At 45.7% G+C, this 25,598-nt stretch overlaps 1 protein-coding gene and 1 long non-coding RNA gene across 2 annotated transcripts in view; both read left to right on the top strand.

Moving 5' to 3' along the window:
* Positions 1 to 5,192: 5,192 nt before the first annotated feature.
* Positions 5,193 to 6,162, top strand: LOC116989027. Its single transcript, XR_004416105.1, has 2 exons — positions 5,193 to 5,553; positions 6,079 to 6,162. It is a non-coding gene; the product is annotated as an uncharacterized LOC116989027 (long non-coding RNA).
* Positions 6,163 to 6,201: 39 nt separating this feature from the next.
* The window catches only part of auts2 (activator of transcription and developmental regulator AUTS2), a 1,005,438-nt gene continuing 986,041 nt past the window's right edge, over positions 6,202 to 25,598 (top strand). The window contains 1 exon segment of the mRNA XM_033046152.1: positions 6,202 to 7,003. Within this exon segment, the coding sequence (XP_032902043.1) occupies positions 6,704 to 7,003 (300 nt within the window). The 5' untranslated portion in view covers positions 6,202 to 6,703.

Here is a 25,598-nt window from a genome sequence, read left to right as displayed (position 1 = left end):
CCGACTCTCAGTCTGAAGAAGGGTCTCGACCCGAAACATCACCTATTCCTTTTCTCCAGAGATGCTGCCCAACCCGCTGAGTTACTCCAGCATTTTGTGTCTATCTGAAGATATAATTTGGAAGAGTGGAACTATGAAAGGGCAGATTTGGAGTCGGTTAAAATACTTATTCCGTGGATCTTCAGTACCTTGGAGTTAACTAAAATCGCAGATGTTGGGAAGTATAAGAACAAAGAAGCATTTGAAAACTAGGATTTAAAAACTGTGGTGTTTTCAGACAAGAATCCATTGTACAGTTCAGTTTAGTTTATTGACACATGTACCGAGGTACAGTGAAAAACATAGAAACATAGACATAGAAAATAGGTGGAGTAGGCCATTTGGCCCTTCGAGCCTGCACCGCCATTCAATTTGATCATGGCTAATCATCCAACTCAGTATCCTGTACCTGCCTTCTCTCCATACCCCCTGATCCCTTTAGCCACAAGGGCCACATCTAACTCCCTCTTAAATATAGCTTTTGTTGCGTGCGAAGCAGTCAGAAGAAAGACAATACATGATTATAATTGATCGATTCACAGTGTATAGGTACATGATAAGGGAATAACGTTTAGTGCAAGGTAAAGCCTGCAAAGTCCGATCAAGGATAGTCCGAGGTTCATCAACGAGGTAGATAGTTGTTCAGCACTGCTCTCTGGTTGTGTCAGGATGATTCAGTTGCCTGATAACAGCCGGGAAGAAGCTGTCCCTGAATCTGGAGGTGGTGTGCGTTTTTCACACTTCTACACCTTTTGCCTGATGGGAGAGGGGAGAAGAGGGAGTGGCCGGGGTGCGACTTGTCCTTGATGACGCTGCTGGCCTTGCGGAGGCAGCGTGAGGCGTAAATTGAGTTAATTAGCACTGTTGTAATGAATGAATGGAACAGGAAGTTAATAACATGGTACACAAGTGATCATGTCCACACTTTTATTTTCAGCTTCTTTGTTTTTAAATGAAATTGTCACATGTCTGGGAGCTCCTGAGGTGATTTCGCTCAGCACCTGCCACTGTAGTCAATTAGTGGTCATTTTTACATGATTGATTTTTAAAGATATTTGGCATGTATCACCGTGTATTTAGTGAAATAAGAAAGGCACTCTCTTTACCCTGCTAATTTGCCTAAATAAAATATTCAGATCTTCGCACAATTCTTTCATTTAGACGAGAATATTTGCATGGTCTCATAAAATATATAGACCCGAGAGGAATGAAATGAACTCATTAATGACGTACTGATGGAGCATTGATTGCATCTATGTTCTGTACGTATACTTGGAGAGTGAGTTCTGGCCATACAATCCAGCTGAAACGTAGTAGGAAGGAACTGCAGATGCTGGTTTACACCAAAGGTAGACTCAAAGAACTGGAGTGACTCAGCGGGTTAGGCTCTCTGGTCAGAACTGTGCCGACTTCAGTTTGAGCCGAAGATAGAGACAAAAAGCTGGAGCAACTCAGCGGGTCAGGCAGCATCTCTGGGGAAAAGGAACCTTCTTCAATCTGAAGAAGGGTTTCGACACAAAACACCACCTATTCCTTTTCTCCAGAGATGCTGCCTGACCCGCTGAGTTGCTCCAGCTTTTTGTCTCTATCTTCAGCTCAAACTGAAGTCGGCACAGTTCTGACCAGACACAAGAGACTGGAGATGCTGGAACCTTGAGTAAAAATGTGTTGGAAACCCTCAGCGGGCCGGTTAGCCCCTGTGGAGGGAGATGGACAGACAACGCTTCGGGTTGGTTCCTCGGACTGAAGAAGGGCCCTGACTCGAAACGTTCTCTGTCCGTTTCCCTCCACAGAGGCTACCTGACCTGCTGAGTTCTTCCTGCCATTTTGTCTTTTAGTCAAAATTCTGTCAGAATGATCCCTTTGGTGCTGTGATGTTGTTACTCCCATCCAACTCACTGGTGGACTTTGGGTACATAGAATTATTCTGACAAAGGATATCAGATATGAAATAGTAAATGTTTCCTTTCCACAGATGCTGACTGACCTGCTGGGCATTTCCAACAATGCATGTTTCTACTGCCTCAAATTCATCACAATTTCTCCTCGGGAGAGGGATGCAATGGATTTGGAGGAGAAATCACTTGCTGATCAGCTAAAGAACACAGAGATAGAAAGGTCCTGTTTCCACGTGGTGCCTCAAAACTAAACTAATCTGACTTCACTGAACCATTGTGCAGATGCTGGTTTATACAGTCGACACAAAATGCTGGAGTAACTCAACGGGTCAGGCAGCATCTCTGGAGAAAATGAATAGGTGACATTTCGCGTCGAGACACTTCCTCAGACTCCTTGTGGGAGCTGACCGCTGCCTTTTCCCCCGTGGGAAAGTGACCGCACTTCCAAAGTTCTACACGGGCTGAAGGAGCAAAATAAATGCCAGTTCTTTCTCTTTTCGCTTCTGACTTTTCGAAGCCGAGCAGTAATTTGAGAGTTTGGAAAGCCACCCAGAATTAACAGTGATCGTTTCATATTACTCGTCCAAACTGAGAGTCGGTTCCATTGCTCACTGCCAACAGTTAATGAGCTGTTTTTAATAAAGATTATCACCCTATTTTGAAAACAATTTTTAAATTGTTATAATTTGGCATGGATGGAGAATGAGAAAAATGGCTTTTATTCTGGGTATTTTTTTTGCCGGCTTTCTGGAAGCTTACCAGTGATATTGGTCACTTTTAGAGGGGAACCATTCTCATCCAGTTATATACACACATTCTAGAAATCAGCCCAAAGTTTCGGGCTGCATAGAACCTCGATCACCATCTGAAAGAGGACATAGTATCGTTCGGTGTGAAAACAGGCCCTTCGGCCCAACTTGCCCACACCGACCAACATGTCCCACCTACACCAGTCCCACCTGCCTGTGTTTGGCTCATATCCCACTAAACCTGTCCTATCCACGCACCTGTCTAGATGTTTCTTAAATGCTGCAACAACACCTGCCTTCTCCAGCAGCTCATTCCATACACCCACTGCCCTTTGTGTAAAAAAAAGTTGCCCCTCGTGTTCCCATTAAATCTTCCCCCCCACCTCCCCCCACCTTAAAAGGGCCAAACATAGATAGGTCAAAGTTTCAGATTGAAAATGGAGTCTACCCAAAGGTTAAATGATTTGTTGAAACTGGTAACTGCAGATGCTGGTTAATACACTACAGGACACAACATGCTGGAGTAACTCAGCAGGTCAGGCACGTTTCGGAAACGTCACTGATCCACGTACTCCAGAGATGCTGCCAGCCAGACCTGCTGAGTCTCATCCTGCACTTTGTGTCCTTAAATGATTTGATTCTGGCTGATGTGCATTTTCTGCTTCTTTCAATTATCCCCTTACATGCAGTTGATCAGTTGGTCCAACAGATAATGTTTACAGACTAAGAACTTGAAACAAATTAACTTTGTGCATTCTTTAAATGAGCTATATATTCCTTGTTTACTGAAGCCTTGAACTAAAGGCCAAATTAAACCAAATTTAAATTTAATATTGTGGAATGAAACTAACCCCCTGGTGTGATATGATATTATGGCTAACTCTGACTGTATCAGTTCAAGGAACCTGCTAGTTGATTAGATGGAGGGTTTTGCAGTGTCTGATGACACTTAACCATATAATCGCTGGATTTTTTCCAAACCGGTTACCCTAATAAATACCAAGTCAGTCCGTCCAATACAATGACATTCGGTCGTTTTAAGAGTCGATGAGAAAATGGCAACGTTTTTTTTTCTGTTGCTTCTTTGGAGTCGATCAGTATAAAATGAGCAATCAATATTTTGGATAATTGAAGTACTTTGTAGCAAACTATCATAATTTGTAACAAAAAACACACAATTTCCAAGTCAACATGGAAACTAAAAATATCAGTTCCGAGGCAAATCCCAATCACAAATTACACGTAGAAGGACAATCTGACGGCGCTTGATTTTAAATTAATTCGGGTCTCAAAGACTGGTAAAATAATAAGCGATTAAAAAAAAAAATTCAAATTAAAGGTTCACTGGGCAGCTCTTGATAATGTGTAGATTTTAATGCTTACAATGTTGAGTCTTACCCAGTCCGGATCAAAATATTTATTAACATAAACTGCCCTGACTCCATGGATTTTCCATGTAAACTCTCTCTCGATCAGAATAAGCAATCGCCCTTCATTAGAATCTCCAGCAGTGACTTGGGTCGGACAGCGGGAATCTCTGGAGAGAAGGAACGGTGGCGTTTGGGGGCCGGGGCCCTTCTTCAGACTCAAGCAACTTGGGGTTTGGTTTTGGTTGGACTCAAGTTACTCCTGAACGTGGGGTCATTTATTGATCATCGGAAATCGATCAATTCCAAAACTTTAGGCCAGGGGCCAGCTTTGGATGGGTGGCCGGGGGAGGGGAGAGAGAGAGGGGGGGGGCCTCCAACATCCAGTTGGTGAGGTTCTTGTCCAGATGACACAGGTCCGTTATAACCCTGGTCTCACAACCTCACCACACGCATTGCAACAAACTTAAAGACAAGAAGGGGAGGGGAGGGGGGTTGGAATGCATACTGACACCTTCCCGCCGCCTCAATCCCACACTCCGGACCGTCGCCCCCAACTTTGCACCCGCTCGCAGTTCCATCAATCCTCCCGCCAGCGCGTTTTCCACTGTATGCTTGTAAAAAGCCTATTAATTAACAATGCACGGTGCGCAGAGAATACGAACCGTTTCACCGCGCCGCGCCGCCCCGAGAAAGAACGCGCTCGCCTGGGTACTGTGATCTTTGTTGTCTCAAAGGCACACGGATCGCCCCGGAAAAAAAATAAATCCCTTTCCACCCCTCCTCGGAACATTCTGGCTTGTGTTGTCTCACTTCGGCAGAACTTGAGAAAACACAAGTGTGTGTGTGTGTGTGTGTGTGTGTGTGGGGGGGGGGGCAGGACACAGGACAGAGGGAGAGAGAGTGGGGGGGGGGGGGGTGCAGGGCGCAACGCAATGAACGAGCCCTCATTAAGACGCAGGGAAGTGTTTGTAAACACTGGGTTATTTCACTCAGGGGCTGCGCTGGTCGCCGCCGCCGCCGCCGCCGCCGCCACCATCGCCTCGAAATCTCCCCCCAGGAAATTCCCCGTGTGAAATCCACTGGACTATTTCCTGGTGAGGAAGTACACATGAGCGGAACTGGCGTAAGTTGTTATCCCTGCGCTGAAAGGGGCTGTGGATCTGTGCATTACAGACTGGGGAAAAGCTCCATTCTTTGCTAAAGGCTTTTCTCCTCTCTCTCTATCTTTCCCCCCCTCTTCCTCTCGCCCTTCTCTCCTCTCTATTCTTATTCACCTCCCTCCCTTCATTCCCTCGACTGGGATTTTTTTTCTCCGCCTCTTCTCCCCCCCCCCCCCTCCCCACCCCCACTCCCACACCCCCTCCTCCTCTCTCTCCCCCCCTCCCCGTTCCTTGCCTTTGATCGGAGGAGAATACACACAAAAATAATCCACCCCGTCAGCTCGGAAAGTCTTCAGTGTGATGGGTACAGCAGAAATCTCGTGCCTTGGGATGGACGGTGCGTGAATTTCATTCTAGACAAAGGGAACTGAGAGAGAGAGAGGGAGAGAGAGGGAGACAGACAGACAGGGGGAGAGAGAGAGGGAGAGAGAGAGAGAGGAGGGAGGGCAAGGAGGAGAGAGGGATAGGGAGGGGGGAGCTCAGACAGTCGCAGCCAGAGAGAGAGAGAGAAGGGGAAGAGAAAGGGAGAGAGGAAGAGAGAGGGAGAGGGGAAAAGAGAGTGCATGTGTGTGTGTGGGAGAGAGAGGTTGGGAATGGGAGATAGAGAGTGTGGAAACACAGAAAAAGGTGTGGATGAAACAGCGATTCGCTACCAAGCACCTTTTTTTCCTCTTCTCTCTCTTCCCCCCTTCCTCTCGTAACTGGTTAAAATGCAGAAACGACGGGAGGTTACGTTAAAGGCAGCCAGGGTTTCTAGTTATTTTCCGGTCGCTACAAGTGGAAGAAAAGAGGATTTTTTTTTTTTTGCCAAAGTGTGTGTGTGTGTGTGTGTGATTTAAAATTTAAAATTATTTTTTTTTAGGAAGGACCAGGTTGTCATGGTCGTTATGGATTCCGGGAGATTACTGCTGCTGAAACTATTTGTGGAGGATCGTGTTTTTTTTATTTAAAAAAAAATTTCATCTTGGGGGTGGGTGGGGGGTGGGGGGGGTGTGGGTGGGGGGGGGGGGGGGGGAAGGAAGAGAGAGAAAAAGAAAAGTGTTATTATTGAGGAATCAACGTCAGTCTGCGCCGTGGAGACCTGGTCAATTTCACTTGAGAATCTTGTCAATTTCACCTGGGGATTTTTCTGGCCAGTTTCACTTGGAATTGTGGAATTTTCTATCCGGATGGTCGGCTCGCTTTGGGATTTATTATGGGCATCTTGGAATAATTTCTCCATCCAAGTTATAGACGGATGCATCATCTCTTTGCGGATTTTTTTGTCTGTGTGTGTGTCCCAGTGATTTATTAATGCACGGGCGACGTGCAATTACAGTCATCGTCTCTCCGTGAAGTGGCTTTGTGGAATTGCCATTGTTGATATTTCTTCTGTTTTTTACACACGCACTCGAGGAGGTGAGGATATATTTTGTGGCCGTCAACCTTTTCGCTGAGGAGGAAGAGGAGGAGGAGTGTGCAGGGGAGCGAGATTCGTGGCAGTGCAAATGGATGGCCCGCGCTGTAGTGGGCTTCGCCGGAGCAGGCGATCCAGAACACAGAGAAATCGAGATCGGAAGGCAAAGGGAGGTAGTGGTGGTGGTGGTGGTGGTGGTGGAGGAGGAGGCGGTGGAGGCAGTTCGAGGACCCTATCCTCATCGGGATCTGACCGAGAGGGCAAAACCAAAAACCCAGCCTCCTCGCGACCCAGACCTCCCCGACGCCGGAGGAAAGACTCGACTTCGGGAGAGGAAGATCTCATTGATGGCTTTGGAATAGCTAGTTTTGTCACGTTGGAGGCTCTGGAGGTAAGACACGGCTCTGGATTATTCAAAGTGATCGTTGCCTCGCCGAGGCTGGAGTTTGCTTTATTTGTTGTTTGGGGGCGGCTGCGGTTCGGCTGGTCGAAAGAAAGCCCCGTGCATTATGATCATTGCAAAATAGGTGGCAAACGATGAACGCCACTTTCCGTTGTTCGGTTGGATTGTTCTATGGAAAGCTTTGAGTTGCTGCTCCAGCTTGTGTCCCGCACTGTTGTTTACTCCCCTGCCAACTCTCCCCCCCCCCCTCCCCCCAGCCAACTCCCCCTCCCCCCACTCACTTGCCACCCCCCCCCCCCCCCCCATCCTCAAAGTCTGAAACATTTCAATGTGTGAAAACTATGTTGGTTGAGCGGTGGGTGTGAGGTGTACAGCTGGTTGAGATTCTTATGTTCCTCTGTAACCCATGGGTCATTGAGACACAACAGGTGAGACCCTTCCATTGTAGTGTGTCAAATGTCATCATATTCGGTCACAGCACTGTGGAGGATTTGGACTAGAGTTGGCAAGAAGTGAGCCGGGTGGTTGAAACGCCACCAACTAATGCATCTGCATCAAACGTGGACGTCAACAAAAGTGGGGAAGGTGCAAAAAACCCCCCCAAAAAAACTCTCCAGATTTGACTCTGTGAAAGAAATGATGCCAAATGCCTGTCATAGATTAATATAAATTGCATTGAATGCTAATTATAAATGACATTCTGGAGTATGGGCAGCGGAAATGGCAGCGCTGAGCCAAGCATGGTCTGAAGAAGTTGTATTGAAGATGGAATCATGTTTTTGTGCATTTGGGTAATGTTGTCAGAATCCTCGGCGATGGTTGGCTCTCTTCAGTAATCTGTAGTTGGGTGACTTCTATTTCAATGGGACCAGCTCCATTTACCAGCATTGGATAGAATCCCTTCCATCAGCACCAACTGAGGAACAACTATGAACGGTCTCTGTCCTGAAATGATTGCTTGTTGAATTCTGGAACTAGTGGATGAAATGCCATTTAAATGATTACTTTACTTAAGTCTCCCAAATGACCAGTATTGATCAGTTTATCCTTTGCATTTCCAGCAGTTCATTCATTTACATGTGTCTTTTGTAAGCTGTCGGACTAAATTGTGCAACTTTTCAAAATTCATGTAATTACTGAGGAGGAATGTAATTTTATTTTTCTAGACTGGGTCGTGAGTAACCATTGAGTTGGAGATGGGACATAACTTCTGGTAATGTTCCATGGGGCTTTGATTTAGAAACCAGTGCATGCGCCCTAACCCTGTTGCCCTCGGGTATCACAGTTCTTGTGTAGAAATAGTGCTACAAGCAGTGTAAGTCGGCCTAACTGATATCTCTTGGATGTGCATTCTTCAAGAGTCAAGTCAAGTCAAGAGAGTTTATCGTCATGTGTCCCAGATAGGACAATGAAATTCTTGCTTGCTGCAACACAACAGAATATTGTAGGCATGCTGCACGCTGCATTCTTCTGCATGCTGTCCAAATTTCATCTTTCCTCCCTTCCAAAATGAAGCATGTCTTTTTAGCCATCAGATCTTGTCAGTGACATCTGTAGGAAGAAATGGCCATTTGTTCAGAATAACACTTGGCAGAGTGTTTCATTTTATTTCCAATCTCGTATTAGTGATACTATGAGTCGTACTGAGACGACATTCTGAAGTCTATGGGTGGAATTCTGCTTGCCACTGAGTGTTCCTTTCGTGGTGTGCCACATGCATTTTTTGGTTGTTGAACTGTTTATTTAACAGGTGGAAACACTATTAGTTAACGTTGCTTTGCAAAATTACATTGCAATGGATGGTTCGAATTATTGTCCTTATTGCTTGTGTGAATGTATAGCTTCCTTGAGGGGAGAGGGACAATGAGATATGGTGATCCTCTTTGATTCAACCTATTGCATAAAAAGTTATTCTAGCTACACCAGTGGGATATGCATATGACTTCACTTTTCAGATTCATAGTGGAGCATTGTGGCATGTGTATTGTTCATCTGGTTAGAGGTTGTCTAAATGTTGCTATTTAAAAAATATATATATTTATATACTTTTGTGTCACTGCAAATGTGCATGCAAAAAACTCTGTTCACTCTTAATATAATTTGTGGTATTTTCTGCTGAAATGTCAGACCTACACTATAAACCCTGGCAAACTCTTTAGAATGGTATCGATTCATTTGATCAGCACTGGATCCATAATAAGGAAAATAAATGATGAGAAAATAATTGATTCATTGTGATGACACTAGGGTCTGTTTGTGTCCAGTCTGCCGTTTTGTAACATGTAGTTTATTTGGATCATGCAGGTCTTGCTATCCAGGAGCCGGCTGATATTCACTGCAATTACAGCATCTATTAATAAGTTCCTGTAATGATGTTATTAGAGTTAATGGACAACGATCCTTTCCTAAAATTAGCAGACTTTTAATATATCTGTTGGGCATTGCCAGATCTTGTCCCTCTGGAATAACAAGTGAATAAAACCTTATTTTATCTTTCTGTTGACTCAGCAGCTTAAATGTACTCCAGGCATGGGGGAGAAAAGAAATCTTGAACAGTGCTGCTTTGAGGAATTAGTATAAAATGCAACTCTTAAAGAGTCAGTGTTACTTAATTAATTGTGAAATCCTTTCATCATTGCATATTTAACAAGTGTTGCTTCATAGTTATGATTCCAAGAGTATTTAAATTTTTTTTTTAAATTTAGCTACGTACATAGAAATTCAAGCATTTTATCTTCACCTAAGTACCCCATATAGCTGGGTCTGAAGAAGCTGTAATCAAATTAAATTATTTGGGCAATGTCCTTCTTAAACCTTTAGTACAACGTCCATTCTTCTGCAGTGTTCCTAATTGTATATTTAAAATGTGGTCCAGTAGTTCACAACTGTCCAGCTGGTGACAAATCATCTATTTGGATTAATATCATCTCCAGCATTGTGCTGTGCTTCATTCTCGACATAATTGCCAAAAGAGTTGTCCGTCCCGACACTTTGTAACTTGCTTTGAGCTTGCATTATTAATAATGCATTGTTTTGCAATTTTGAACCTTTTCGCTAGTGTGTTTGACCCAGGCATTATCTCGCATTAATTTGTACTTTACAAAATGAGTAGAGGCATGAACCAATAAAATCAATCTTTTTTTTTCTCTCTCTCTCAGTCGAGCCATTACTTTTTGAAGGCAATAGCTGGAAAGTTGTTGCATAATGCCGTAGATAACATTTATGCGAGCCAACATTATTTTTTAATCTCTGAGTATTCACATTGGCTTGCATAAAAGGGAGGGTGATTTTTATAATGAGCTGCTATGTTGTTTAATACAATGCTGTTAACTGAACTGCAATAAACAGTACAGCTATCACATACTTCCCACAATAAGATCAGAAAAACATGACTGCGTCATAAAATGACTTTACTCCAGTGAGGGGAGGGGGGGGGGAAGCAATTTATATTTAAATTTATTTTTTATTTCTAACTTTATCAGAAATTGCTGTTATTTGTGGTGAGAATTTGCGTCCCATTTTAGTATAATTTATTCAGAGTTAATGGGCACACAACCTTGCAGTAATCGCACCACAGTGTAGACATGTTAAATCTCCTCCTTATTCGAGATACATTTTTGTTCCCAGGATGGCGTTTCACTTTAAAAAAAAATTAAATTAAAATTAAATTGCACCCTCCTTGAATACTTCAGCTTTGCATGCAAAATCTGGAATTCGCAAATGCTCGATTGAAAATGCAGCTAAAAAAGTATGAAGGTTGCATTGGAGGCATTGATGCCCTGCAATGAACCGATAGAGTGATGCAGCGTGGAAACAGGCCCTTCGGCCCAACTTGCCCACACCCTCTATGTCCCAGCTACACTAGTCTCACCTGCCTGTGCTTGGTCCATATCCCTCCAGCCTGTCCTATCCAGTAATCCATAACACAGATCCTGTAATTTTGTGTTACACGCTGTTATGCACGAACTTGCAAGGCCCGTCAATAATGTGCAGAACGCAGGCGAGAGGCGTTGATATAAATTCAATTATTTGAGTTGTGTTTTCACCCGTCTCCCCAAAACGAAAGGGAGTTTGTGTCGCTCGGCACCAAAGATCGTAGAAGGCTCTAGTATCTTTGCTCGCCACTGTGTTACATGCAGTGCCTGGAAGACTAATTGTGAATGCCCATTGTTTTGCAGTCTGTTGTAATCTGAGTTAAAGTGGTGTTAGAACCACACTTGATGTGGAATGCCAGGAAATGTTGACCACCGCATCTATAAATATTAAAATCTTTCAAATGGTGCCTCGGTTTAAGATGCACCGTTTTTCTTTTTGCCATCTTGTTGCTCAGTATTGCGAATACATTGGTAATCCATGAGGATAGATGCTTTGCTCCGTTGTGCAAGAATGAAATATACTGAAGGCCACTAATTGATGTTGCAGAAATCACTATTCAAATTAAAATCTGCAAAATTACAGCTTCACTATAGATAGCACTTTGTAAGATTGTCCACAGCCCTTAATGGCTTATTGTGCTGGACATACTCTATTTCCAGTGATATATGTCCTGTCCTGATGCTTCACTTTCTTCAGAACGTTACATTCCTTATCACACAATAGTGTCTTCATGTTACGATTTAAAAAAGAGCTTTGCCGTGACCTTCAGTGTATTTCATCATCATTTTAAATACATTCTGTTCCCATTGAAATGTCTACATTTTTGTTATATGGTAAACCACACAATGAGGCAGGTGGACGCGAGGATTATTCAACTTGCAAGATCTTGTAACTCAAGTGATCCATGCACTTGAGTGACGAGATCTTTATTCATGGAATAAATAGTCCCTCTGGATGCCATGCACTTTAAAACAAAATAAAATATCATTAATATACTTGTGAGAACGGCTGCTTGGCAAATGACTAGCCAGTTCTGGACTCAACGGGGTAAAACAAACACTTGGAACTTGTGACTCCTTATTCTTCTGCCCTTAATCTATCTGCATCAAGCAGGGATCATGTTCATTTTGATGGCGTTGCTGGGCAGATTTCATCACATCTTTTGAATTGTTTTAACAAAATTGAAGGATAGAAAACGCTGCTGATTTCTTATTTTGTTGGTAGCAAAAAATAGGCGTCAAAGAGCAGCACAGCATGGAAACATGCCCTGTGGCCCAACTTGGCCATGCCGATCGAGAAGCCCCAAAAACAAATACACCAGTCCTCCCCGCCCGCATTTGGACCCTATCTGTCTAAACCTTTCCCCTCCATGTTTCTGTCGTTTAACCTGTTCAGTGCCACGCCTGAGTATACTCGGGTCAAAGCCAATAGTGGGGGGAAAAATAATCATGGCAGTTTGTTACGTATACTGTGTGACATTGCAGCCTTTGATTGCGATTTCAATAGGGGGGACGACATCAGCCGACAATTCTTGATGAGGGTGGAGAAGCTGCCCTTGGGAAGGCGTTGAGCTGCTTCCTTGATCCGTTGCTGTCCCTGTGATGAATGCACGGTGCCACCAGGGAACAAGAATTAAACGCAGCGGTGATGAAGTGGCAGATGGGGGTGTGATTTGGATGGGAACGTGCAGACATTCCAGTGTGTAGTTTAGAGATACAGCGTGGAAACGGGGCCCTTCGGCCCACCGAGTCCGCGCCGACCCGTGATCCTCGCACACTAGCACCATCCGACACACTGTAGCCGATTTGCGATATTTCCTGAAGCCACTTAACCTACCAATACTGCATGTCTTTGGAGTGTGGGAGGAATCTGGAGCACCCGGAGAAAACTCATGCAGGTCACGGGGAGAACATGCACACTCCGTACAGACAGCACCCGTAGTCGGGATTGAACTCTAGTCTCTGCCGTTGTAAGACAGCAACTCTACTGCTACGCCACCGTGTACTTATTGCCTTTGCCTATCAACGTTAGAAAGCTTTTGAATGTGGGACGTGCCGTCGAAGAAGCCATGGCAAGTGTTGGTATAGTTGACCATTGCTTTACGTGATCTGAATAGTTCAGATCTCTGCAATATTAATTCATGTTTTGCTTGAGGGGGTGATAATAATAATAATAATAATAATGGATGGGATTTATATAGCGCCTTTCTAATACTCAAGGCGCTTTACATCGCATTATTCATTCACTCCTCAGTCACACTCGGTGGTGGTAAGTTACTTCTGTAGCCACAGCTGCCCTGGGGCAGACTGACGGAAGCGTGGCTGCCAATCTGCGCCTACGGCCCCTCCGACCACCACCAATCACTCACACACATTCACACACAGGCAAAGGTGGGTGAAGTGTCTTGCCCAAGGACACAACGACAGTGTGCACTCCAAGCGGGATGCGAACCGGCTACCTTCCGGTTGCCAGCCGAACACTTAGCCCATTGTGCCATCTGTCATCCCCATATTATGATCCAATATATGGCTCATTTACTAGTAGCATTGTTTAACTGGCATCTAACCTGTGAGGCTACACAGCGAGTGCACCCTGAAATATGAAAAGACACTCGACAATTGTTGGCATGGTGGTGCAGTGGGCAGAGTTGTTGCCTCACAGCGCCAGGGGGGGCCCAGGTTCGATCCCGACCACAAACTCCACACATGTGTCCACGTGGAGTTTGCACGTTCTCCCTGTGACCACGTGGGTTACCTCCGGGTGCTCCGGTATCCTCCAAGCATCTCTAAGGCGTGCAAGGGTTTGTGAGTCAATTGGCCCCTGTATATTGGGCAGGGAATGGATGCGAAAGCGGGGGTAACGGAACTGGAGTCACCGGTTGTTCGATGACTGGCATGGACTCGGTGGGCCAAGTGGACCTGTTTCTATGCTGTGTCTTTCATTCAGTAGTTAGAGGCATTGTAAATTTTGTTTACCTTGAGGAGAGCATTTTAAATTGTGTAACATCGGTGAAATAGGGTGAAAGTGGTTTATGTTGCAGGACCACACTCTCTTGGTTCATTGATTGTGAGTGTAAATCTCATTCCAGGAGTTGAGAGCATGATTCAATCCAGTTCAGTGTCGAATAGCCCGGTGGGATTTAAAATGAGTTCTTGCTTATTTCAAAGAGTTGCTGCAGCTACATACATGGAAGTTGGCACTGTCAAATCGCACAAGATAACTTGCAAAATAAGCATTTTAACAAAAGATTAAAGCACCGTGATTAAATGTAATTTTTGCTTCTAGCTTACAGTGTGCATTTACCTGTAATGTGGGATTTCAATCCTTGTGATTAAGGCTGAGGGATTTTGCCTCGAAGCAGCCTCTAACGCTTCTGTTGAAGATAGACACAAAATGCTGGAGTAACTCAGTGAGTCAGGCAGCATCTCTGGAGAAAAGGAATAGGTCCCGATGTTGGGGGAGACCAGAACCAGGGGCCACAGTTTAAGAATAAGGGGTAAGGCATTTAGAACGGGGACGAGGAAACACTTTTTCTCACAGAGAGTGGTGAGTCTGTGGAATTCTCTGCTTCAGGGCGGTGGAGACAGGTTCTCTGGATGTTTTCAAGAGAGAGCTAGATAGGGCTCTTAAAAATAGCGGAGTCAGGGGATATGGGGAGAAGGCAGGAACGGGGTACTGATTGGGGATGATCAGCCATGATCACATTGAATGGCGGTGCTGGCTCGAAGGGCCGAAAGGCCTACTCCTGCACCTATTGTCTATTGTCTATTGGCAGGACCCGTCTATGATGATTAGTCTGTGGCACGGTGGCATAGCTGCTGCCTCACAGCGCTAGAGACCCAGGTTCGATCCTGACCTTGGGTGCTATCTGTGTGGAGTTTGCATGTTTTCCCTGTGACCGCATGGGTTTCCTCGGGGTGTTCTAGTTTCCTCCTGCATTCCAAAGATTTGTTGGTCAATTGGCCTCTGTAAACTGCTTTGAGTATGCGGATGAGAAAGTGGAATAACATAGAACTAGTGTGAATGGATGACCGATGGCCGATGTGGACTTGGTGGTCTGAGGGGCCTGTTTCCATGCTATATCTTTAAACTAAACTAAATACCAGTAGGAGGATGTGGACTTATTCATGAAAACTATTTCCCCCCCCCCCCCCCCCACTATTAATGGCCTGTTTGTAATGTAGAATAGTATTGATACAGGTCCACCACTGATTTCCCAGAAACTCATGATCCGGCATCGGAAAGAATTCCAAGGGTGCACTTGAAGCCCCCACCGGAAGTCCCCCTGCAAATGTGGTGCCCAGGCCGGGTGAGGGGGCCGATCTTGACCTCATTGGGACTTCCCTGACCGGACTTCTGATCAGCGTGCCGAATTTGTCCCTTGTGGCCGGGGCTCAGGATTCACTCTCATAGCCGACTTCTGAGGCCAACTTTGCGGGCTAGTTTCTTGGCCCCCCCGGCAGCCTAGGCAGACCACTGTGTTACTGCTCGACGACTCTCTGTTGGTCAAGGAAATGGGATCCACGGGTCTGGAGCCAAGAATGATGGAAAACCGGTGGTGGACCTGTGCATTCCTTGTGTGATAGTCATAGTTCGTCATCTCATTGTTCCTCGCTCAACTAGTAACATCATTCGAGTGGCCCTTGTGCTATCCAACTTAAAGTACTTCACCAACATACAGTGAAAGGCTTGGATATAGTGGATGTGGAGAGGATGTTTTCACCAGTGGGAGAGTCTAGGACTAGAGGTCGTAGCCTCAGAATTAAAGGACGTTCTTTTAGGAAGACGATGAGGAGAAATTTCCTGTGTAAGAGGGTGGTGAATCTGGAATTCTTTGCCACAGGACGTTGTAGAGGCCAGGTATTTTTTAAGGCAGAGATAGATAGATTTTTGATTAGTGCAGGCGTCAGAGGTTGTGGGGAGAAGGCAGGAGAATGGAGTTAGGAGGGAGAGATAGATCAGCCATGATTGAATGGCAGAGTAGACCTGAAGGGCCGAATGGTCTAATTCTACTGCTATCCCTTATGACCTTACAACATGAAGCTGCCTCAAGGATCAACTCCTCATTTGTTTCGGTGACTGTGCTTGGTTCCACTTTACTGCATTACTGGTAGCATTACTATTCATGGTGCACTACTGGTCTGGAGTTTGCAAGATCATGGGCAACTCTGAACTGATGTCCAGTATTTAAAATTTTCCTGTTCTGATTAATGACAGTGGCTTGTTCAACGCCGCTGGAAGATTGTGCAGCTTTATCTGGGATCTCATTGAATGGGCTCCCAAGTTGATTTTGCTGAGTCTTTCTGCAGCACAGTGTAACACAAAGAAGGATCATGTTACAACTGACCTCAGTCTTTCCAAGCATCAATCTTGGTCCGTGCAATATAATTGTTGACGTTATTGATATGCACTGCACTACCTTCAGCTCAGAAATAGTGAGGTAATGGCAGTCTTCCGACTGGTATCATTTTACAACGCACGCACGAGGTGATCTTGACTTAAATGCCAAGTGTATATATTCACGAGACATCTTCCAGCCAAAACACAAAAGGCCGGAGGAAGCAGCACGGTGGCGCAGCGGTAGAGTTGCTGCCTTGAAAGCGCTTGCAGTGCCGGAGACCCAGGTTCGATCCCGACTACGGGTGCTGTGGTGCTGTCTGTACGGAGTTTGTACATTCTTGCCGTGGCCGGGTGGGTTTTCTCCAAGATCTGCTGTTTCCACCCGTAATCCAAAGACGTACAGGTTGGTAGGTTCATTGGCTTGGTGTAAATGTAAATTGTCCCTAGTGTGTGTAGGATAGTGTTGGTGTGTGGGGAGTGCGGGTCGGTGCGGACTTGTTGGGCCGAAGGGCCTGGTTCCGCAATGTGTCTCTACACTAAACTACACTAAAAGCCAACAGGGCAGGGAACATCCGTGAAGGGAATGGGCGGGTGACGTTACCCATTGGGGCGCTTCATCAGACTGATAGTAGTGGAGGTGGAGGAGGGGGGGGGGGGAAAAGCGAGGTGGGGGTAAGGCAAAGACTAGCAAGTGGAAGGTGGATACGGGTAAGATGTTGCCCGACCCACTTCTTCTTGCGTATGGCGTGCACAGCCTAAAGTTGTAAGACAACTTGTTCTGTTTGATCTTTTGTTTGTGCACGCCAGGTTGATTGCATTCGTTGAAACAGGGTGGACCACGTGAAGGTTGCAATCTCCTCCACCCCGCCCGACCCGCTGAGTTCCTCCAGCACTCGGTGTTTTGCTCGAGTTTCTAACATCTGCAGTTCCTCATGTCACCTTCTTCCAGGCAAGGAGGATGTTTAGGGCCATTCTTTCAATATGAGTTGAAATTTGTTTAACAAAGCTATTTTAAGCCTTGAAGTCCAGTTTTAGTTTCGGAGATGCAGCGCGGAAACAGGCCCTTCTCCCCACCCACCAGCGATCCCCGCACATTAACACTACCCTACACCGGAGACAATGGTTACATTTACACCAAGCCAATTAACCTACAAACCTGCATGCCTTTGGAGTGTGGAAGGTACACAAAATTGCTGGGGAAACTCAGCGGGTGCAGCAGCATCTATGGAGCGAAGGAAATAGGCGACGTTTCGGGCCGAAACCCTTCTTCAGACCCTTCTTCAATTAGTCTGACAGGTAACTGAAGTTCTCGGAGAAAACCCACGCAGGTCACGGGGAGAGCGTACAAACTCAATACAGACCCTGCTCCCGCAGCCAGGGTCGATCCCGGGTCTCTGGCACCGTGGGCGCTGGAAGGCGGCAACTCTACCGCTGCGCCACCGTGCCGCCCTCGAGGGTTGTAATCGTTTAAATAGTTGTAAAAATATCAATTATGAATATGTCCATTTTATTGCCTGTACGACTCGAGAGATGAGCAGCACAGGCAGTTGTGCTGATTAGGGATTAGTTAGTAGCCTTTAGTGATGCCAGCTGCCGCTTTGTAATTCCATCAGAGTAAGAAGGCAAAATTTGCTGGATTAACAACGTGTTGTCCTTGTCGGCATCTGAAGGAGGAGAAGAGAGACTTTCAGTTTCATTGCCATGTTGTGGGAGAATTTAATGCTCGACCTACTGCGAAAGTTCCATGTCCACGAGGAAGAGGGGCAAAGTTTAATTCACAGCAGTGACTGCAATTAAAAGTATTCCGTTGGCCATGAAACATGCTTTGGGACATCTGGAGGTTGTGAGTGGCACTACACAAATGGAAGTGTGTTCTGTCTTTTAATGAGCTAATTGATTTGCAGGAGAGTGTGTGTTGATTCAGTTAATGTGGTTTAATCATTTAAAGAGCAATTTCTGTCGTCGGAGATGTTTTCCTAAACAAAACAATAATGTCAAGATTAAACCGGGGCGGCACAGTGGTGCAGCTGGTAGAACCCCTGCCTCACAGCGCCAGGGTGCTGGGTTCGATCCTGGCCTCAGCGGCTGTCTGCGTGGAGTTTGCATGTTCTCCCTGTGACCCGCGTGAGTTTCTTCCGGCTGCTCTGGTTTTCCCCCACATCCCAAAGATGCAAGGGTTTGTAAATTAAGTGGCCTCTGTAAAACAAAAATAGTCACCTATTCCTTTTCTACACAGATGCTGCCTGACCGGCTCAGTTACTCCAGCATCTTGTGTATATCTTCCGTGTAAACCAGCATATGCCTGATCTCCCGGTTGCTGGACACTTTAATTCTCCTTCCCATTCCCACACAGACCTTTCTGTCCTCGGTCTCCTCCATTGTCAGAGTGAGGCTAAATGCAAATTGGAGGAACAGCATCTCATATTTTGCTTGGGCAGTTTACAGCCCAGTGGTATGAATATTGATTTCACTCACTTCAGGTAGCCCCGGCATTCCCTCTCTCACTATCCCTCACCCACCCAAGTCGCACCAGCTTCTCATTTCCACCCAACAAACAGCTAACAATGGCCTGTCTCCTTTATCATCTGTACTTTTTTGCATATCTTTCATTCATTGTTCTTTATTTCTCCACACCACCGTCTATATCTCTCGTTTCCCTTATCCCTGACCAGTCTGAGGAAGGGTCTCGATGCGAAACATCACCCATCCCTTCCCTCCAGAGATGCTGGAGTTACTCCAGCTTTTTTGTGTCTATCTTCGGTTTAAACCAGCATCTGCAGTTCCTTCCGACACAAGTGCCCTCGTGCGTAGGGAATGGATGAGAAGGTGGGATAACGTGTGAATGGGTGAATGATGGCCAGCATGGACTTGGTGGGCCACAGAGCCTGTTACCTTTAAAGTCATAGAGAGAGAGAGAGAGAGAGAGATAGAGAGGGTCAAGGAGCCATACAGCGTAGGAACAGACAGTTTGGCCCAAGTTGCCCACACCGACCAACATGTCCACCTACACTCACTACCCCACCTGCCTGCGTTTGGCCCGTATCCCTCTAAATCTTTCCCATCAGAACTGCCCCCTCCATCGACTCTTTTAAGTCATGACTAAAGACTTATCTATACTCTCAAGCCTTTCCTGATGTCCTCTGAGTGAGGGCTACATGTATATATGTATGTAGTTTGTTTTGTTGTGCTATTCTTATAACAAATGTAAAGCACTTTGGCCAACGAGAGTTGTTTTTTAAATGTGCTATATAAATAAATGTGACTTGACTATGTACCTGTCCAAATGTTTCTTAAGCATTCTTTACCTCTGAGCTAAGCTAAAACTCAAAGATTTCCGACCTATATTAAAGGTTGTGAATTAAATCCTTTTTTTGTGAATTAAATCCTTTCCAAATCCCTCGCCGTGTGCCATTTTCATTCACTTGTACTTGGATGACAGTGTGGATCCTCGATCTGTTTCTACATGAGCCTGTGCTGGTCCCAGGAGTTGCCTGATATGCTTCATTTTGTTCAATAACATGGTCAACACCGGCCCTGGCCTTTAAATCAAAGTGGCAGACAATCGCTGCACACCTTTGCTGTCTGATGAGCAGGGAGGGGTGATGTTGGTTTTTTTTTTTTTGTGGTTACTGCATAAAAATATTAGTTTTATCACGCTGCTGAGTGAAATCAAATAAAGGGCTGACAATGGTTAATGTGGCGAGCAGTGACAACACAAATAACAGAAGGCAATTTGATGCTTGAATCAGCTGTATACATTTAAACAATATGCCCTAATGATGAATTTCATGCACGATAATGGAAGTGTCAAAATGGTTTTGTGGTCCCTTCCCATACTCTCAGTCTCGAGCCACGTCTCTGCACATTTATGATCGCTCCCCACAGTCATGTAACGGCGTGTGTAGGAAGGGACCATAGAGAGAGACACAAAATGCTGGGGGAGCAACTCAGCGGGACAGGCAGCCATTCTGGCGACAATGGGACAGGTGACGTTTTCTGGTCGAGACCCTTCTTCATGAGCCTGTCCCACTGAGGCGACTACAGGCGAATACCGCAAAACGCAAAACACGTTGAAAAATTTTCAGCGACACTGGTGACATTTTTTCCTCTTGTAGGTTGTCACCAGGTGTCGTAGGCAAATTCCATTAAAACTAGTTCCTGGTAGTTGCCTAAGTGGGACATTCCCCTTCAGACTGGGAACGGGCGATCGGTGACATTTAACGACAACTGCAGTTGCTGGTTTGCACACAAGATGGAGTAACTCAGCGGGTCAGGCAGCATCTCGTGAGAAAATGGAACAGGTGACGTTCTGGGACGAGACCCTTCTTCAGACTGGGAAGAGGCGATCGATGCAAGGAGAGAGAGAGATAGATCAGCAATGAGTGAATGGCAGAGTAGACTTGATGGGCCGAATGGCCTAATTCTACTCCTACCACTTATGATCTTAGGACCAACACATTGTTATTTGTGTAAAAGTGCCCTGTATGGCTACTGGTAGATTTTTTTAATTTTTAGATGATGTGGTTGCAATTACTTTTTTTCATCGAACCCTGGAGACAGGATACCCCAGTATTCCCAGTATAGGATGCCCCTGGAGACAGGATACCCCAGTATAAATCCTTCCCCTGGTTGACTCCCATATATTTCTGAATCATTTCTAGCAAGCACCTAACTGGACCAGGATCGACTACAATATCTAGTGCAGTCGATACTGTCTCCAACAGCATCTCTGGTTCATCACTGTGACCCAATGCTGGACAAGGCTTTGAATTAATTGATGGAAAGATACGGCTTGGCAACAGGCCCTTCAGCCCACTGAGTCAACGTCGGTTATCGATCACCCATTGACGCCATCCAATGTTATCCCACTTTCACAACTGCTCCCTACACACAAGAGGCAATTTGCAACGGGCCAATTAACCTACAAACTCCCCTACGCCTTTGGGACGTGGGAGGAAACCGGAGCGCCCGGAGGAAACGCGCGTGGTCACAGGGAGAAGGTGCAAACTCCACACGGGCAGTGCCTGAGGTCGGCATCGAACCTGGATCTCTGGCGCTGTGTGGCAGTAGCTTTTTTTAGTTTAGTTTCGAGATGCAGCGCGGAAACGGGCCCTTCAGCCCACCGTGTCCGCGCCGACCAGCGGTCCCCACACATTAACACTACCCTACGCACACTAGGGACAATTTTTACACATACATCAGGCCAATTAACCTACCTTACCTGTACGCCTTTTTGGAGCGTGGGAAGGAAACCGAAGATCTCGGAGAAAACTCACGGGGAGAACGTGCAAACTCCGTGCAGACAGCACCAGTGGTCAGGATCAAATCCGGGTCTCCAGCGCTGTAAGGCAGCAACTCTACCGCGTGGCCCCAGAATGGGCAAGAACAGGATGTGGATGTGAACCCAAGTCCATGAACAGATCCCTGGCAGTGGGCACTGAATGCGGAACTATTTCCGTGTACAGTGTCCCTCGGTGCCCTATAATTAAAAAAAAAAAAAATAATAAATGTAAATCATCTGTGTCCTGCCTGTGTTTGTTTCTCAGGAGTTTTCCAGTTTAAGTTGTACTCTTAAATTGCTTATCTCACTGCCAGCAATCTTTATCTTAGCTCCACTAGTTGCCAGCATTATGTTCTGCCAAGTGTTTCCATGTGGCTTCACATCACATAACAGAAAGAGATTTCATTTTACACGATTGTGACATTAGACCAGGGCTGGAGTGATTCCAACAGATAGCGAGAGAGAGTATTTCATTTTAGCTGTTAAAAAAAAATTGTTCCAGAGAGCTCTGTGCGGGCGAGCGAGAAAGGGATTGTTCGCTGTGCTTTAATCATTTTAAAATCTCCTATGTCATTATAAAACACGCTGAAACATTGATTGAGACCATTAGTGGATGGATAGTGATTTTATTGCTGAACAGCTCCAGATCAGCTTGTTCTACAAATGAAGCCATTTACCTCACATTAATACACAGTTCTCGCTGGTACAATTGGAGCAATCATCAAGCTTCAACCATCTATTTACCAATGATAAGAGGTAAATTGTGTCCTGTAATACCACCTAGGCATGATGTAATGGAGTTTAGTTTAGAGGCACTGTGCAGAAACAGGCCCTTCGGCCCACCGAGTCTGTACCGACCAGTGATCCCTGCACATTAACACTATCCTGCACACACACTGGGGGACAATTTTCCATTTTTATTCCAAGCCGATTACCCCCCATCAGTCTGAAGAAGGGTTTCGGCCCGAAACGTTGCCTATTTCCTTCGCTCCATAGATGCTGCTGCACCCGCTGAGTTTCCCCAGCAATTTTGTGTACCTGCAAACCTGCTCGTCTTTGGAGTGCGGGAAAGAGAGCGAAGATCTCGGAGAAAACCCACGCGGTCACGGGGAGAAGGTAGAAACGCCGTACAGACAGCACCCATAGCCGGGATTGAACCCGGGTCTCTGGCGCGGCAAGGCAGCAACTCTGCCGCTGTGTGTGTGTGTGTGTGTGTGTGTGTGTGTGTGTGTGTGTGTGTGTGTGTGTGTGTGTGTCAGTGTCCGTGTCTGTGTGTGTGTCAATGTGCATGTAAGTGTGTGTGTGTGTGCATGTGTGTGTGTCAATGTGCATGTAAGTGTGTGTGTGTCAATGTGCATGTATGTGTGCGTGTGCATGTATGTGTGTGTGTGTCAATGTGCATGTAAGTGTGTGTGTGCATGTATGTGTGTGTGTGCATGTATGTGTGTGTGTGTGTGTGTCAATGTGCATGTATGTGTGTGTGTGTGTGTGTCAATGTGCATGTATGTGTGTGTGTGCATGTATGTGTGTGTGCATGTATGTGTGTGTGTGCATGTATGTGTGTGTGTGTCAATGTGCATGTAAGTGTGTGTGTGCATGTATGTGTGTGTGTGCATGTATGTGTGTGTGTGTGTCAATGTGCATGTAAGTGTGTGTGTGTGCTTACGTATAGAATAATGCTTCATGGTCCAATGTTTTTTTTTCTTCTCCCCGCATATCATAAATCAGCCAAGTGATTTGTTGTCACTAAACAAGCAGGGAGGAACCCCATAATTTTCACCCGACAATTCACCGTTCCCTGTCAGCTAATCTGCCCACTGTTTTAATTTTAATCAGCAGCCTGCTTTTATAAATTGCCCGTCTCTTCCGTGCCTCGGCTCAGCCTGACTTGTGAAGGAAGTTTCCAGCTGGTTCCTGTAACACCTGTGCTCGGGTAATTGCTGATCGCTCCGTGCTGAGATCCACACTTCACTTCACTTCCCGGGCCACTCGACTCCAAGTTCTGTCTTTCACCAAGGATAGACGCCAGCAATGCCGGAGTAACTCAGCGGGACAGGCAGCATCTCTGGAGAGAAGACCCTCGTTATGTCGAGGTGTTTCCCCAACTGTGGGGAGGCAAACGCAATCACTTCACCGTGCGCTTATTCGCTCATTATTGTGTCTCATGGCGGTGGTTTGCCACCGGTCGCTGACTGGTGCAGCGCAAAGAAGCTAAGTCTAATAATCGACTAAAAGTCTGAAGAAGGGTCTCGGCCGGAAACATCACCCATTGCTTCCCTCCTGAGATGCTGCCTGTCCCGCTGAGTTGCTCCAGCATTTTGTGTCTACCTTTGATATAAACCAGCATCTACAGTTCCTTCCGACAACCTAAAACCAAGTCTCTCTCTCCTTCCTAAACGGCACACAATGACTGACCCCTACTGGAACTGGAAATATGTGCACGTTGAAATGAATGTGTTTGCCTCTCAACCTCCCTCCCTACTGTTAGAGAAACACTTGACACTTAAGTGAGTGTCTTCTCTCCAGAGATGATGCCTGTCCCGCTGAGTTTCTCTGGCATCTTGTATCGATCTTGGGCTTTCTTCCACAGGAGGTGGCTGGGGTTCTGCAAACTTTGAAGTAGTTTTTTCCGCACAAGGAGATCACCATTCAATGGGTGAAGTTGTGTCGGAGTTTAGCTGAAACAGTGCGAGTTTGAAGTGATTTCTACTTTAGCACAGGTTGGTGTGTGTGTGTGTGTTTCTCTGTGTGTTTTTGTGTGTGTGTGTGTTTCTGTGTGTGTGTGTTTTTCTGTGTGTGTTTTTGTTTCTGAGTGTGTTTGTGTTTCTGTTTCTGTGTGTGTGTGTGTGTTTTTGTGTGTGTGTGTTTCTGAGTGTGTGTGTGTTTCTGAGTGTGTGTGTGTTTCTGAGTGTGTGTGTGTTTGTTTCTGAGTGTGTGTGTGTGTGTTTTTCTGTGTGTATGTGTGTGTGTGTTTTTCTGTGTGTATGTGTGTGTGTTTCTGTGTGTGTGTGTGTTTCTGAGTGTGTTTCTGTGTGTGTGTGTTTGTTTCTGAGTGTGTGTTTCTGTGTGTGTGTGTTTGTTTCTGAGTGTGTGTTTCTGTGTGTGTTTGTTTCTGATTGTGTGTTTCTGTGTGTGTTTGTTTCTGAGTGTGTGTTCTGTGTGTGTTTGTTTCTGAGTGTGTGTTTCTGTGTGTGTGTGTGTGTTTCTGAGTGTGTGTTTCTGTGTGTGTGTGTTTGTTTCTGAGTGTGTGTTTCTGTGTGTGTTTGTTTCTGAGTGTGTGTGTGTTTTTCTGAGTGTGTGTGTGTTTGTTTCTGACTGTGTGTTTTTCTGAGTGTGTGTGTGTTTTTCTGAGTGTGTGTGTGTTTCTGTGTGTGTGTGTGTTTCTGTGTGTGTGTGTGTTTCTGTGTGTGTGTGTTTCTGTGTGTGTTTGTTTCTGAGTGTGTGTGTGTTTTTCTGTGTGTGTGTGTTTCTGTGTGTGTGTGTGTGTGTTTTTCTGAGTGTGTGTGTGTGTGTTTCTGAGTGTGTGTGTGTGTTTTTCTGTGTGTTGCCATGGGGCTAATTGTGATTTATTCTTTAATATCTCCACTCTCTTCCTTCAGAACACCAGGCTCTGTGGGCCTTCATTATCTCATCGGGGTCTGGGGAATTGTTCTCGATTTAAGTCTTTCTCAAGAACGTCTTCCTCCCCCTCTTGATGAGAAGCGTGGTCGGACTCTGATCGAGTCCCTTCGGACTGAACGTGGATAGGGTGGTGAATCTGTGGAATTAATTGCCACAGACGGCTGTGGAGGCCGTCAATGGATATTTTTACACTTGGTTTGTAGTTACAGCATGGAAACAGGCCCTTCAGCCCACCGAGCCTGTGCCGACCAGCGATCCCTGCACACTTACACTATCCTTCACACACTCAGGACAATTTTACATTTACACTAAGCCAATTCACCTGCAAACCTGTACATCATTGGAGTGTGGGAGGAAACCGAAGATCTCGGAGAAAACTCACTTGGAGAACGTACAAACTCTGTATAGACAAGCACCTCAGTCAAGATTCAACAGTCAAGAGTGTTTTATTGTCATGTGTCCCAG

The sequence above is a fragment of the Amblyraja radiata genome, chromosome 28, assembly GCF_010909765.2.
Source record: "Amblyraja radiata isolate CabotCenter1 chromosome 28, sAmbRad1.1.pri, whole genome shotgun sequence".
NCBI lineage: Eukaryota > Metazoa > Chordata > Chondrichthyes > Rajiformes > Rajidae > Amblyraja > Amblyraja radiata.
This window is presented reverse-complemented; position numbering and strand designations above follow the sequence as displayed.